The 15,870-nt window shown below is 46.4% G+C and overlaps 1 protein-coding gene across 2 annotated transcripts in view; it reads left to right on the top strand.

Moving 5' to 3' along the window:
• PPM1A (protein phosphatase, Mg2+/Mn2+ dependent 1A) overlaps nucleotides 1-15,870 on the top strand; it is a 280,963-nt gene that overhangs the window by 197,729 nt on the left and 67,364 nt on the right. For both annotated transcript variants that reach the window (XM_063947751.1, XM_063947750.1), the window contains exon 3: nucleotides 7,687-7,804. In XM_063947751.1, coding sequence (XP_063803821.1) covers nucleotides 7,687-7,804 — 118 coding nt within the window. The remainder of the gene's footprint in view (nucleotides 1-7,686; nucleotides 7,805-15,870) is intronic.

Here is a 15,870-nt window from a genome sequence, read left to right as displayed (position 1 = left end):
TGTATTTCATTATAAGGGACTGTGGAGTGCCGGGTCGTTTTGCATATATATATAATATATATATATTTATATATATATATATATATTTTTTTTAAGCGATCACAAGAGAAAATGCTTCGAAAAACAGACCAGGAAGCATTAATTAGTGAACTTGGCTGTGCCTCCATTTGTTGTATCACTAGAGAGCTGGAAGCTGCCTAATGTATAGCTGTGTGTGATTTGTTCACCGCCCCTACCCCATGGCTGCTAAACAGCGATATTTTGGGTACCTAACCAATGGACTTCTTGCACATTTCTTCTCACCACCCGAGAAGGCTGCGAGAAGAAATTTCTGCATGCCCGCCCAAATGGAGCATCAATTGTGACAGGTGCAGGGGAAAACAATAGAATCCACTCTTATGGGTGTATTCAATAACTGTCGGAAGCTGCCGTCTTGTCAGAAAGATGGCAGCTTCCAACAGAAATAAGTCAGAAGGGGTTCCAACCTATTCAATAGGGGCTGATTTTTTCCGACAAGTCAGGAATTCCCGACTAGTTGGAAAACACATGGATCGGCGTCTATTTCGCCGATCCACGTGCTTCTGACGGAAATGGGGCCAAATCCGACAGGTTTTTGCCCCCTTTCCGACAAACTTAATCCGTCTTGGAAAAAAAAAAAAGAATTTACTTACCGATAATTCTATTTCTCGTAGTCCGTAGTGGATGCTGGGAACTCCGTAAGGACCATGGGGAATAGCGGCTCCGCAGGAGACAGGGCACATCTAAAGAAAGCTTTAGGATCACCTGGTGTGCACTGGCTCCTCCCCCTATGACCCTCCTCCAAGTCTCAGTTAGGATACTGTGCCCGGACGAGCGTACACAATAAGGAAGGATTTTGAATCCCGGGTAAGACTCATACCAGCCACACCAATCACACCGTACAACTTGTGATCTGAACCCAGTTAACAGCATGATAATAGAGAAGCCTCTCGAAAAGATGGCTCACTACAACAATAACCCGAATTTTTTGGTAACAATAATTATGTACCAGTATTGCAGACAATCCGCACTTGGGATGGGCGCCCAGCATCCACTACGGACTACGAGAAATAGAATTATCGGTAAGTAAATTCTTATTTTCTCTGACGTCCTAGTGGATGCTGGGAACTCCGTATGGACCATGGGGATTATACCAAAGCTCCCAAACGGGCGGGAGAGTGCGGATGACTCTGCAGCCCCCAATGAGAGAACTCCCGGTCCTCCTCAGCCAGGGTAACAAATTTGTAGAATTTTACAAACGTATTTGCTCCTGACCAAGTAACTGCTCGGCAAAGTTGTAAAGCCGAGACCCCTCGGGCAGCTGCCCAAGATGAGCCCACCTTCCTTGTGGAGTGGGCATTTACAGATTTTTGGCTGTGGCAGGCCTGCCACAGAATGTGCAAGCTGAATTGTACTACAAATCCAACGAGCAATAGTCTTCTTAAAAGCAGGAGCACCCAGCTAGTTGGGTGCATAGAGGATAAACAGCGAGTCAGATTTCCTGACTCCAGCCGTCCTGGAAACATATATTTTCCGGGTCCTGACAACGTCTAGCAACTTGGAGTCCTCCAAGTCCCTAGTAGCCGCAGGCACCACAATAGGTTTGGTTCAGGTGAACGCTGAAACCACCCTAGGGAGAAACTGAGGACGAGTCCTCAATTCCGCCCTGTCCGAATGGAAAATCAGATAAGGGCTTTTACAGGATAAAGCCACCAATTCTGACACGCGCCTGGCCCAGGCCAGAGCCAACAGCATGACCACTTTTCTTGTGAGATATTTTAACTCCACAGATTTAAGTGTGTCAAACCAATGTGACTTTTGGAACCCAAAAACCACCTGGAGATCCCAAAAGTGCCACTAAAGGCACAAAAGGAGGCTGTATATGCAGTACCCCTTTAACAAATGTCTGAACTTCAGGGACTGAAGCTAGTTCTTTTTTTTTTTTTTTTTTTGGAAGAAAATTGACAGAGCCGAAATTTGAACCTTAATGGACCCCAATTTCAGGCCCATAGATACTCCTGTTTGCAGGAAATGTAGGAATCGACCCAGTTGAATTTCCTCCGTCGAGCCTTACTGGCCTCGCACCACGCAACATATTTTCGCCAAATGCGGTGATAATGTTTTGCGGTTACATCCTTCCTGGCTTTGATCAGATAGGGAAGACTTCATCCGGAATGCCTTTTTCCTTCAGGATCCGGCGTTCAACCGCCATGCCGTCAACGCAGCCGCGGTAAGTCTTGGAACAGACAAGGTCCTTGCTGGAGCAGGACCCTTCTTAGAGGTAGAGGCTACGGATCCTCCGTGAGCATCTCTTGAAGTTCCGGTTACCAATTCCTTCTTGGCCAATCCGGAGCCACTAATATAGTGCTTACTCCTCTCCATCTTATCAATCTCAGTACCTTGGGTATGAGAGGCAGAGGAGGGAACCCATACACTGATTGGTACACCCACGGTGTTACCAGAGCATCTACAGCTATTGCCTGAGGGTCCCTTGACGTGGCGCAATACCTGTCGAGTTTTTCCCAACGGTTTATAATCATGTGGAAGACTTCTGGGTGAAGTCCTTACTCTCCCGGGTGGAGGTCGTGCTGAGGAAAACTGCTTCCCAGTTGTCCACTCCCGGAATGAAAACTGCTGACAGTGCTATCACATGGTTTTTCGCCCCGCGAAGAATCCTTGCAGCTTCTGCCATTGCCCTCCTGCTTCTTGTGGCACCCTGTCTGTTTACGTGGGTGACTGCCGTAATGTTGTCCGACTGGATCAACACCGGCTGACCTTGAAGCAGAGGTCTTGCTAAGCTTAGAGCATTGTAAATGGCCCTTAGCTTCAGGACATTTATGTGAAGTGATGTCTCCAGGCTTGACCATAAGCCCTGGATATTCCTTCCCTGTGTGACTGCTCCCCAGCCTCGCAGGCTGGCATCCGTGGCCACCAGGACCCAGTCCCGCATGCCGAATCTGCGGCCCTCTAGAAGATGAGCACTCTGCAACCACCACAGGAGGGATACCCATTGTCCCTGGTGACAGGGTTATCCGCTGAAGCATCTGAAGATGCGACCCGGACAATTTGTCCAGTAGGTTCCACTGGAAAGTCTTGCGTGGAATCTGCCGAATGGGATTGCTTCGTAGTAAGCCACCATTTTTACCCAGAACCCTTGTGCATTGATGCACTGAGACTTGGTTCGGTTTTAGGAGGTTCCTGACTAGCTCGGATAACTCCCTGGCTTTCCCCTCCGGGAGAAACACCTTCTTTCTGGACTGTGTCCAGGATCATCCCTAGGAACAGAAGACAAGTCGTCGGAACCAGCTGCGATTTTGGAATATTGAGAATCCAATCGTGCTGCCGCAACACTACCTGAGGTAGTGCTACACCGATCTCCAACTGTTTCCTGGATCTCACCCTTATCAGGGAATCGTCCAAGTAAAGGATAACTAAAATTCCCTTCCTTCGAAGGAATATCATCATTACGGTCATTACTTCAGTAAAGACCCGGGGTGCCGTGGACCATCCCTACGGCAGCGTCTGAACTGATAGTGACAGTTCTGTACCATAACCTGAGATACCCTTGGTGAGAAGGGTAAATTTTGACATGAAGGTAAGCATCCTTGATGTCCCGAGACATCATGTAGTCCCCTTCTTCCAGGTTTGCAATCACTGCTCTGAGTGACTCAATTTTGAATTTGAACCTCTGTATGTAAGTGTTCAAAGATTTTAGATTTTAAAATCGGTCTCACCGAGCCGTCTGGCTTCGGTACCACAATAGTGTGGAATAATACCCCGTTCCCTGTTGCAGGAGGGGTACCTTAATTATCACCTGCTGGGAATACAGCTTGTGAATGGCTTCCAAAACTGCCTCCCTGTCAGCGGGAGACGTCGGTAAAACAGACTTTTGGAAACGGCGAGGGGAATACGTCTCGAATTCCAATTTGTACCCCTGAAATATTACCTGAAGGATCCAGGGGTCTACTTGCGAGTGAGCCCACTGCGCACTGAAATTCATTGAGAACGGGCCCCCACCGTGCCTGAACTTGTAAAGCCCTAGCGTCATACTGAGAGCTTGGCAGAGGCGGAAAAGGGTTTCTGTTCCTGGGAACTGGCTGATCTCTGCAGCCATTTTCCTCTCCCTCTGTCACGAGCAGAAAAGAGGAACCCTTTTGTCCGCTTGCCAACCAGGACTGCGCCTGATAATACGGCGTCTTATTTTGAGAGGCGACCTGGGGTACATTCCCTTTTTTTTTAAGGCAATACTTCCAAATGCCGTTTGGAATCTGCATCACCTGACCACTTTACTGGTATAATTGGACAACGCACTTATACTTGATGCCAGTCGGCAAATATTCCGCTGTGCATCATGCATATATAGAAATGCATCTTTTAATTGCTCTATAGGCAATAATATACTGTCCTTATCTAGGATATCAAATTTCCAGTCAGGGAATCCGACCACGTCAACCCAGCACTGCACATCCAGGCTGAGGCGATTGCTGGTCGCAGTATAACACCAGTATGTGTGTAAATACATTTTAGGACACCCTCCTGCTTTCTATCAGCAGGATCCCTAAGGGCGGCCATCTCCAGAGAGGGTAGAGCCCTTGTTCTTACAAGCGTGTGAGCGCCTTATCCCCCCTAGGGGGTGTTTCCCAACGCACCCTAACCTCTGGCGGGAAAAGGTATACTGCCAATAACTTTTTAGAAATTATCAATTGTTATCGGGGGGAAACCCACGCATCATCACACACCTCATTTTATTTCTCAGATTCAGGAAAACTACAGGAAGTTTTTCCTCACCAAACATAATACCCCTTTTTTTGGTGGTATTTATATTATCAGAAGAGTGTAAACTTTTTCCATTGCCTCAATCATGCAATGTGTGGCCCTATTGGAAATCACGGTTGTCTCTTCACCGTCGACACAGGAGTCAGTATCCGTGTCGGCGTCTGTATCTGAGGTAACGGGCGCTTTAGAGCCCCTGTATGAGACGTCTGGACATGCACAAGCTGAGTAGCCGGCTGTCTCATGTCAACCACTGTCTTTTATACAAAGCTGACACTGTCACGCAATTTCAACAGTACATCCACTCAGGTGTCGACCCCCCAGGGGGTGACAACACTATTACAGACACTCTACTCCGTCTCCTCATCATTTTTCTCCTCATACATGTCGACACAAACGTACCGACACAGCACACACACAGGGAATGCTCTGATAGAGGACAGGACCCCACTAGCCCTTTGGGGAGACAGAGGGAGAGTTTGCCAGCACACACCAGAGCGCTATATATATATATATATATATATATATATATATATATATATATATATATATATATATATACAGGGATAACCTTATATAAGTGTTTTTCCCTTTATAGCTGCTGTATTGTTTATACTGCGCCTAATTTGTGCCCCCCTCTCTTTTTTAACCCCTTTCTGTAGTCTAGTGACTGCAGGGGAGAGCCAGGGAGCTTCCCTCCAACTGAGCTGTGAGGGAAAATGGCGCCAGTGTGCTGAGGAGATAGGCTCCGCCCCTTTCTCGGCGTCCTTATCATCCGTTTTCTTGTATGTTTTGGCAGGGGTTAAATGCATCCATATAGCCCAGGAGTTATATGTGATGCATTTATTTTAGCCATAAAAGGTTTTCTATCGATTTATTGCGTCTCAGGGCGCTGCCCCCCCAGCGCCCTGCACCCTCAGTGACCGGAGTGTGAAGTGTGCTGAGAACAATGGCGCACAGCTGCGGTGCTGTGCGCCTACCTTTATCTGAAGACAGGAAAGTCTTCTGCCGCCGATTTTTCCGGACCTCTTCGCTCTTCTGGCTCTGTAAGGGGGCCGGCGGCGCGGCTCCGGTGACCCATCCAGGCTGAACCTGTGATCGTCCCTCTGGAGCTAATGTCCAGTAGCCTAAGAAGCCCAATCCACTCTGCACGCAGGTGAGTTTGCTTCTTCTCCCCTTAGTCCCTCGATGCAGTGAGCCTGTTGCCAGCAGGTCTCACTGAAAATAATAAACCTAAACTAAAACTTTCACAAAGAGCTCAGGAGAGCCCCTAGTGTGCACCCTTCTCGTCGGGCACAGAAAATCTAACGGAGGCTTGGAGGAGGGTCATAGGGGGAGGAGCCAGTGCACACCAGGTGATCCTAAAGCTTTCTTTAGATGTGCCCTGTCTCCTGCGGAGCCGCTATTCCCCATGGTCCTTACGGAGTTCCCAGCATCCACTAGGACGTCAGAGAAAGTCGGTTTGAGGTGAGGTGACGAGCAGTGCTGCCGGCGGCTGGGGAGCTGAGATCGACGGCCAGCGGGGGGACATGTCTGCGGCGGGGGGTGGCGTTGCAGGGAGAGAGGTGCTTGGCCGTCCCCCGGCCGAGCACCTCTCTCCCTGCAGCGCCTTCCCCCGCCGCAGACATGTCCACCCGCTGGCCGTCGATCTCGGCTCTCCCACCCCCGCCCGCAGGCACCTCTCTCCCTGCAGCGCCCCCCCCCGCCGCCCCACACGTCCCCCGCAGCCAGCCCGCTCACGGCCACCGATCTCTGCTCCCCTGGCCACTGCTGTCAGCGCATCTGTAGCCGCTGACAGCAGTGGCCCGACAACAGCAGCCTGACAGGACCCTGTGTACGGCCAAATCCGACAGTCATATTTGGCCGTCCATTGAATAGTGGTTGTCGGATCCATTCAGACAACTGCAGGTTGGAATGGATCAGACTCTTATTGAATATACCCCATAGTGTCTAAAAGTGGTGCATTTGGCAGCAACAAGAGTCCCCCACGGCAATTGCAAAACTATTGAATCTCGCTGGCTGAGTACCTTTTACTTAAACTCGTCCAAATAGTCTCCCTATAGAGCAGCAACATATATTAAAACAGTAATTGTGCTTTTTATAAGTTGCATTAATTTAGAGGTGTTTACTAAGTGCCTGTTTTCCCTTCTATAGCACATGGTGCAACTCTTAAAAAACAAACATGCTAATTTTTATAAATATTTTGAAACTCAGCACTAGGTAGGTGACGAATATAGATCTTGAATGTTTGAGGCAAGAATAAAATCATGCCTCACAAATTCCCTTTGAGGGGAATTCAAATGTTATCACCGCTGCCACTTCTATATGGCACCCAATGGAACAATTCAGCTGCACTTTTCGCGTCGCTCCCTTCACTTTGGTCGGGTTTAGCAGTTTTATTTGGCTAAACCTGGCCTGTCTGGGTGCGATATGCGCAATAAAAAAAAATAATGAAAAAAAAAACAAACTATTTTTTCACCTCGCTCCTTCCCCCACCCCTCCAAGAGATTGGGCGCAATAAACAATTAAATTGTCTCCTTCCTTTTTGATGCCAACTTGCTATACAACTCCCTTAAATGGGCCCATACTCCTAAATAAGCAACAGGTTGGTTGTATGAACTTGGGCTCAAGTTGCAAATGCAGTTTAAAAAGAGATTTGCAGGATAGCTCTTTAGTGACATTTTAGTGCATCAAAAGCAAGCAGGCACCATGACGCCACTGAATTGAATGCCTTTGCATATGTGCAATACTTCTAAACGTACTAATACGTAAGTATGTATGAATTAGTATGGTGTAACTGTTTTCGTTGTATTAAAATGTGTGCTCTTCTAATACTTCTGTGACATGCCAAACTCTTCAAATGACAAGGTGTTTTTTTTTCTTCTCCTCCTCCAGGGAAGCCGAGACAACATGAGCGTCATATTGATCTGTTTTCCGAGTGCTCCAAAAGTATCTCCAGAGGCAGTGAAGAGGGAAGCGGAATTGGACAAGTACCTGGAAAGCAGAGTAGAAGGTGGATCATTTAACCAAAATAAGTACCCGAATGAATAGTGTTTTGTTTTTGTTCTTAAATATGCCTTTAAGTGCCATTTAAATGTGGACCTCACAAATGTCTTGGTGGTCTACTGACAATGTTAAATCTACAATCACTATATTACTTCCAAGGGAAAAAAAAACAAGCTTGGGAATACTTTAGCAAACTGAATAAATTAAATTTATTGCAGGGTGGTTCCAAAGATGCTTCATAGGGGTCAATTTAGTAAAAGCAAATAATCTTCACTTGGTTTTGTGATTTAAAAGATGATGTTTAATTCCCTTAAATTCTTGTGGTGCACGAGCCACCTGCTGTTTGTCTATAGTAATAGGAGACTATCTGAGCTATTCAGTTGATATATCGATGGACTCCCATTAGCTGCTGCAGTCGCCTTTTTTCTCGTTGCCTCCATAGGTGTGAGAAAGTGTGTTAAAGTCCGTAGTTTGGCTGCCCAAACCCAGACTTTAGACACCCATTCAAGCGTTTTAGAAGGGGTTTAGCCACCTTGCACACCTAGACCTGAAACAGTCAAGTGCCTTAACTGGTAATGGCTGTCTGATTGGAGCAACAATTGAATAGCTCCGATTGTCTCCCATTGCTAAAGACGCCCAGCAGGGGGTGCAAAGAACAATTGAATCGGTCCTGAAACCTTTTCTAGCTTTACTAGTTTTACTGATTTGCAGTTTATTTTCTTTTTATTCTGTTTTTGTTTTTCTTTTTTGCAGTAACATGTTCCCTAGTAATATGAAATTATATCTGGGACATATAGATGTAGAGACAATCTCTGCATGGGTATAGGTAATTTACACATACAGTACATGCACTATTTTACTTAGAGTAAATCTTTTAGATATTCTACAGATTTTCAGCACTGCGGCTCATTGCATGCTTCAGAATTGTTTAATTGGTTAGATATGTTACAATTTAGTATATTTTGTGCCAAGTTCTTGGTCTGTGAAGCCTCCCATGTTAAATCTCTTGAGCTTGGTACAAGCAGATGTCTATTATTATTATTTTTTTGTTTTTTAAAGTACAGTTTGTAACTTGCTAGGGCTGATTCATTTGTTTCTTCCGTCCCCCTGCTGGGCATCTAAAGGAATGGGCATCTATCGGAGCTATGCCATTGTTGCTCCGATTAGATGTCTGTTCGTAGTTACAGCACCTGACGGCTCCGATTTTAGATGCACAAAGTGGCTAAACGCATCTAAGCACTTGCAATGGCGTCCAAGTCTGGGTTTGGATGCCCAAACTACGGACTTTAACACATTTCTTCTCGCACCTATGGAGGCTGCAAGAAAAAATGACTGTAGCAGCTACTGGGCATCTAACGTGGAATAGCTCAGATAGACACCAATTACTATAAACAGTCAGCTAGGGGGCGCAAGAAACAATAGAATAGGCTCCACTGTATATACTCTGTACTAAAAAGTAGAAGTAAAGGGAAAACTTTGCAGTAAGGATTCTCAGGTTGGTGTCCCAGGGCTGGGATTAAATAATGTGCTTTCCAACTAACATTGTACACATTGGGGGAAAAAGGGGGGACTTGGACTGCATACACTATTTTTAAACATAAGAGGTGCTACCATGCTGAGGGTTCTAGTACCATACAGGAAAAAATATGCAGGTGCAACACTGTAAGCACTAAGAATACTGATAGTCTAAATAATTATGATAAACACTTACAATTAACATGGAGTATAAGTGGAGTTCTTAGCAGAAATTTGTTCAAAAATGTGGACCTATTCTCCATGGTTAGGTGAACTTCATCAGATGGGTCCCTAAAATCCTAATACAAACTCATTATCAGTTTATCCAGGTCTCACCTTTAAATAGTGCCCTTTCTAATATGTAGTCAGCAATGTACACAAACCATCGGGTTTGCATATAACTCAGATGGTGGGTGGACTGCGCAGGATCCTTTCTGTGCATGTGCAGAACGGGTCCTGTGGTGTTGCATGCAGTGTTCCCTAAGTCGCAGCCTGATTGACAGTCGGCGGCCGTTTGGGGGAGGTGCTAGGCAACGGGAGAAGGGGTTTGTGCCAGTTTTCTGGGAGTGCAGAGGCCACTGTCTGTGTCGATCGATGCAGATTTACTATCCTCTGCAGCTCAGTTGAGGTGGCCAATCTATGTAGCCTTAGGCTTACTCAGAAGTATGATGCTGCAAATATCGCGACAATTCTGTGTCTTCGTATGCAGAACTCGGATCTGCGATGCCGGCAGTAGGTGCCTTTAGCTCTCAGACACGTCCTGTGGTGTTAGCATATTTTAGCAAAGCTGCTGTGTCCAAAGATGCAGCAGTGATGCTATGAGCATCCATCTCTGAAGCACCCCAATTCTCCTCAGACCCTACAGTGCTCTCATGTGATGAGAGAAGCATCTTCAGTTAAGTGCTGCTGTGAGTGTATTTCAACACTTATGAGTTCCATTTTTCTAGCTGCAGTGCACAATGCCCAACCTACAATGAGTACCAACCCTTATTTCCCTGTTGCGCTTCAGTGTAACACACAACAATGAGAGATTGTATTTTGAGACCAAAGGAGTCCACGTCAGGAAAATTTGTAATAAAGTAAAGAAACAATTTTGTTCACTTTTTGTGAAACTTGTTTAGTAGTTTACAATTGCCCCCAAAAATGTTGCACTTACTATTAAATTCTGTATTTTCTTGGAGCTACCTAGTTATATCCAGAACTGAAATCTTGTTTAATACAAATTTCACGTTTTTTCTTCTTCTTGTATTGGGAAAGGAGAGGGGGGTGGGGGGGGGGTGGGGGTGTTAAATTGGTAATGATAGCTGTACTCATCTGTACAACATTAATTTTACGAACGTGTATCTAAATACAATCTGATTTATATAAAATGCCCCATCATATATAACCTTTTCAGATGTACTTTCCATAATGGTATTTATTGCTGGAAGATTTGTATCCCAAGTATTAGAACGTTGATTAATCAACACAAGTTATTAGGTGGACTTGCTAAATTTGAAAGAAAAATATAATGCAGTGTTACGGAAAATATTATTTGCATTTAATATTTGATAACTGTATTTTATGTTTCTCGAAGACATGAGTACACAAACTTTATTTTGTAAATGGATTAAGAATATATTGTTAAACGCTAGTATAATAGTGTCTTTGTATTTTTCCTAATACTGAAATGCCACCTGTTTTATGGTCTGACTCAATGTTGCAGAGTGCCACCCAGTGGTCCATAATAATGTAAGACCATGAACAGGCGCAAAGATTCCTGGTGAATTAATGGGCTGCCTTTCATGTACCACCTGTAAGAAATCAACATGTGCTCTTAAATGTTAAGTTTGTTGTGTGACCAACCTTTTTCACCATAAGTCAGTCCACACTATAGTAGTTGCATAACTGCCTGCAGTATTTTGTATTAAACATATTTGACTAACCCTCTTAATTGAAAAAGAAACACTAATGTAATTTTCTATCACGGAACTGACCAGCTATTTTTTACTATATCACGTTCATATAAACCATTTATAAATTTTCCTATGCATATAATCTTCTAGTAAAACAATTACACTCCATGTCCAGAGCACAGATTGTTTTACTCCTATTTTTGTAGTACAGCTGTTCTGTCCTGGCTTCCACATGTCTAGTGTGATTGACCCAAGCATTGCTTGCAGAAACAATATTATCTGCACTGCAAGCAGTATGCTATAGAAAATGATGAAATGGGTACTTTTCGTCGTCCTTTTTGACTTGTGAACACTTTTTTTTTTTTTTCTTACGTCCTAAAGGATACTGGGGTCCACATTAGTACCATGGGTTATAGACTGGTCCACTAGGAGCCATAGGCACTTTAAGAATTTGATAGTGTGGGCTGGTTCCTCCCTCTATGCCACACCTACCAGACTCCGTTTAGAAAATGTGCCCGGAGGAGCCGGTCACGCTTAGGTAAGCTCCTGAAGAGTTCTCTGCATTTATATTTCTATAGGTTATTTCTCTTGCGTCCTAGAGGATGCTGGGTACTCCGTAAGGACCATGGGGTATAGACGGGCTCCGCAGGAGACATGAGCACTCTAAGACCTTTTAATGGACGTGAGCTGGCTCCTCCCTCTATGCCCCTCCTCCAGACCTCAGTTAGATTCTGTGCCCAGAGGAGACTGGTCACAAACCTACGGGAGCTCTACTGAGTTTCTCTAGAAAAGACTTTTGTTAGGTTTTTTATTTTCAGGGAGCACTGCTGGCAACAGGCTCCCTGCTTTGTGGGACTGAGGGGAGAGAAGCAGACCTACTTTACTGATAGGCTCTGCTTCTTAGGCTACTGGACACCATTAGCTCCAGAGTGTCGGAACACAGGTGTCGTCCTCGCCGTTCGTCCCAGAGCCGCACCGCCGTCCTCCTCGCATAGCCGGAAGATAGAAGCCGGGTGAGTATAGGAAGCAAGAAGACTTCAAAGGCGGCAGAAGACTTCAGATCTTCGTGAGCTACCGCGCAGCGGTCGCGCTGCGCGCCATTGCTCTCCCACACTCACAACGGCACAGCAAGGGTGCAGGGCGCAGGGGGGGGCGCCCTGGGCAGCAATTTTTACCTCATATATAGGCTGGCACAAGTATAGATACTGCTGAGGCAGTATATACAGCCCCGCCAGTATAAAGAATCAGTGGGACCGAAGCCCGCCATCGAGGCGGCGGAGCTTGTTTCCTCATCTCTAACCAGCGCCATTTTCTCCACAGCTTGCTGCAGAGAAGCTCCCGGACTCTTCCCCTGCTGTACACAAGTTGACAGGGTGCAAAATGAGGGGGGGGGGGGGCACATTAATTTGGTGCAAAATGTATTATTAAAAAAGCGCTTCCTAGTCTGGGACTTTGTTTCAGAATCACAGGGCGCTGTGTGTGAGCTGGCATACTTTCTCTCTGTCTCTCCAAAGGGCCTTATTGTGGGTCTATCCCCATATCCATATGTCCCAGTGTGTGTGGGGTGTCAGTACGTGTGTCGACATGTCTGAAGCGGAAGGCTCTTCCAGAGAGGATGCAGAGCAGATGGTAGTATTCTCTCCAGAGGCACCGCCGACGGCTAATTGGGTTGACATGTGGAATGTTGTGAATGCGAATGTGGCTTTATTACATAAGAGATTGGACAAAGCAGAGTCCAAATGCCAACCAGGGAGTCACTCCATGGCTCTTACTGTGTCACAAGACCCTTCATGGTCCCAAAAACGTCCCTTTACCCAGATAGCAGACACTGATACTGACACGGATTCCGACTCCAGTGTCGACTATGATGAGGCAAAGTTGCACGCAAGGGTGGCAGAGAGTATTCAATACATGATTATTGCGATAAAAGATGTATTACATATCACAGAGGGACCCGTCTGTCCAGGACACACGGGTCTGTATGTTTAAGGGGAAGAAACCGGAGGTAACATTTCCCCCATCACATGAGCTGAACGCTTTATTTGGAAAGGCTTGGGAAACTCCAGACAAGAGGCTGCAGATTCCCAAGAGAATTATAATGGCGTATCCTTTCCCCTCACAGGACAGGTTATGGTGGGAATCCTCACCCAAGGTGGACAAGGCCCTTACGCGCTTGTCCAAAAAGGTGGCCCTACCATCCCCGGACACGGCGACCTTAAAAGATCCTGCGGATCGCAGGCAGGAAACCACCTTAAAATCAATTTATGCGACTACGGGAGGCCTGCTCAGACCGGCGGTAGCGTCGGCATAGGTGGGGAGTGCAATTGCAGTATGGGCAGATAACTTGTCATCTGACATGGACACCCTCGATAAAGACAGTGTTTTGTTGACATTAGGTCACATAAAGGACGCAGCATTATATATGAGGGAGGCTGCGAGAGATATTGGGCTCTTGGGTTCTAGAGCAAATGCCACGGCAATTTCAGCTAGGAGGTCACTGTGGACCCGCCAATGGACTGGGGATGCTGACTCCAAGAGACTTATGGAGGCTTTACCTTACAAGGGTGAAGTTCTGTTTGGGGAAGGCCTTGCGGACCTGGTTTCCACAGCTACCGCGGCTAAGTCATCTTTTCTGCCTTACATTCCCCCAAAGCAAAAGAAAACACCTCAATACCAGATGCAGTCCAGGTCTGGGTTCATTTGGACTTGGATCCTTGGGTGATAATAGTGTCCCAAGGCTACAAACTGGAGTTCGAAGAGGTGCCTCCACGCAGATTTTTTCAAATCTGCCTTGCCAGCTTCTCTCCCAGAGAGAGCAATAGTTTCGGCGGCTATACAAAAGCTGTCAACAGCAAGTGATTATCCAGGTTCCTCAGTTTCAACAGGGAAAGGGGTTCTATTCAACCCTGTTTGTGGTCCCGAAGCCGGACGGTTTGGTCAGACCGATTCTGAACCTAAAATCCCTAAATCTATATTTGAAGAGAATTCAAAATGGAATCTCTCCGGGCAGTGATCTCCGGCCTGGAAGGGGGGGATTTTATGGTATCTCTGGACATAAAGGATGCATACCTTCTTGTCCCCATATATCCTCCTCATCAGGCGTTCCTGAGATTCGCTGTACAGGATTGTCATTACCAGTTTCAGACGTTGCCATTTGGGCTTTCCACGGCCCCGAGAATTTTCACCAAGGTAATGGCAGAAATGATGGTACTCCTGCGCGAGCAGGGTGTCAAAATTATCCCGTACTTGGACGATCTCCTGATAAAAGCGAGATCAAGAGAACAATTACTGAAGAGCGTGGCTCTCTCTGAGGGTGCTACAACAACACGGCTGGCTTCTAAATTTGCCAAAGTCGCAGTTGGTCCCGACAACTCGGCTGTCGTTTTTAGGCTTGATTCTGGACACGGAACGACAGAGGGTTTTTCTCCCAGTGGAAAAAGCTCTGGAACTCCAGAACATGGTAAGGGTTCTGCTGAATCCAAAAAGAGTGTTGATTCATCAATGCACTCGAGTGTTGGGAAAGATGGTGGCGGCCTACGAGGCCATTCCGTTTGGCACGTTCCATGCAAAAACTTTTCAGTGGGACCTACTGAGCAAGTGGTCAGGGTCCCATCTCCAAATGCATCAGATGATAAGCCTGTCCCACAGGGCCAGGATTTCTATCCTGTGGTGGCTCCAGAGTGCTCACCTTCTAGAGGGTTGCAGGTTTGGAATTCAAGATTGGGTTTTCGTGACCACGGACGGGAGCCTCTGGGGTTGGGGAGCAGTCACACAGGGAAAAAACTTTCAGGGAATATGGTCAAGCCAGGAAGCTTGTCTGCACATAAACGTGCTGGAATTAAGGGCCATATACAACGGCCTGAGACAGGCGGAGCATCTCCTTCGCAACCTACCGTTCTGATCCAGTCAGACAATATCACAGCCGTGGCGCATGTAAACCGCCAGGGCGGAACAAGCAGCAATGGTGGAGGCCACCAGGGTTCTTCGCTGGGCGGAAAATCATGTAAGCGCTATGTCTGCGGTATTCATTCCGGGAGTGGACAACTGGGATGAAGACTTCCTCAGCAGACACTATCTTCCATCCAGGAGAGTGGGGACTTCATCAAGAGGTCTTTGCAGAAGTGACAAGTTGTTGGGGACTCCCTCAAATAGACATGATGGCGTCACGCCTCAACAAGAAGCTTCGGACATATTGTTCCAGGGCAAGGGACCCTCAGGCAATAGCAGTGGACGCGCTAGTAACACCGTGGGTGTATCAAGCGGTCTATGTGTTCCCTCCGCTTCCGCTCATCTCAAATATATTGAGAATCATAAGAAGAACAAAAGTTCAGACGATACTCTTTGTCCCAGATTGGCCTCGAAGGGCCTGGTATCCAGATCTTCAGGAAATGATCACAGAAGATCCTTGGCTGCTTCCTCTCAGAGAGCACCTGTTACAACAGGGGCCGTGTGTGTTCCAAGACTTACCGCGATTACGTTTGACGACATGGCGGTTGAACACCAGATACTAGCTAGGAAAGGTATTCCAGGGGAAGTCATCCCTACTCTACTTAAAGCTAGGAAGGAAGTAACGGCGAAGCACTATCACCGTATCTGGAGGAAGTATGTATCTTGGTGTGAATCCAAGAATGCTCCTACGGAAGAATTCCAGCTGGGTCGTTTT

The sequence above is a fragment of the Pseudophryne corroboree genome, chromosome 12 (genome assembly GCF_028390025.1).
Source record: "Pseudophryne corroboree isolate aPseCor3 chromosome 12, aPseCor3.hap2, whole genome shotgun sequence".
Taxonomy (NCBI): domain Eukaryota; kingdom Metazoa; phylum Chordata; class Amphibia; order Anura; family Myobatrachidae; genus Pseudophryne; species Pseudophryne corroboree.
The sequence above is the reverse complement of the archived record's forward strand: the minus strand, read 5'-3'. Positions and strand labels throughout refer to the sequence as shown.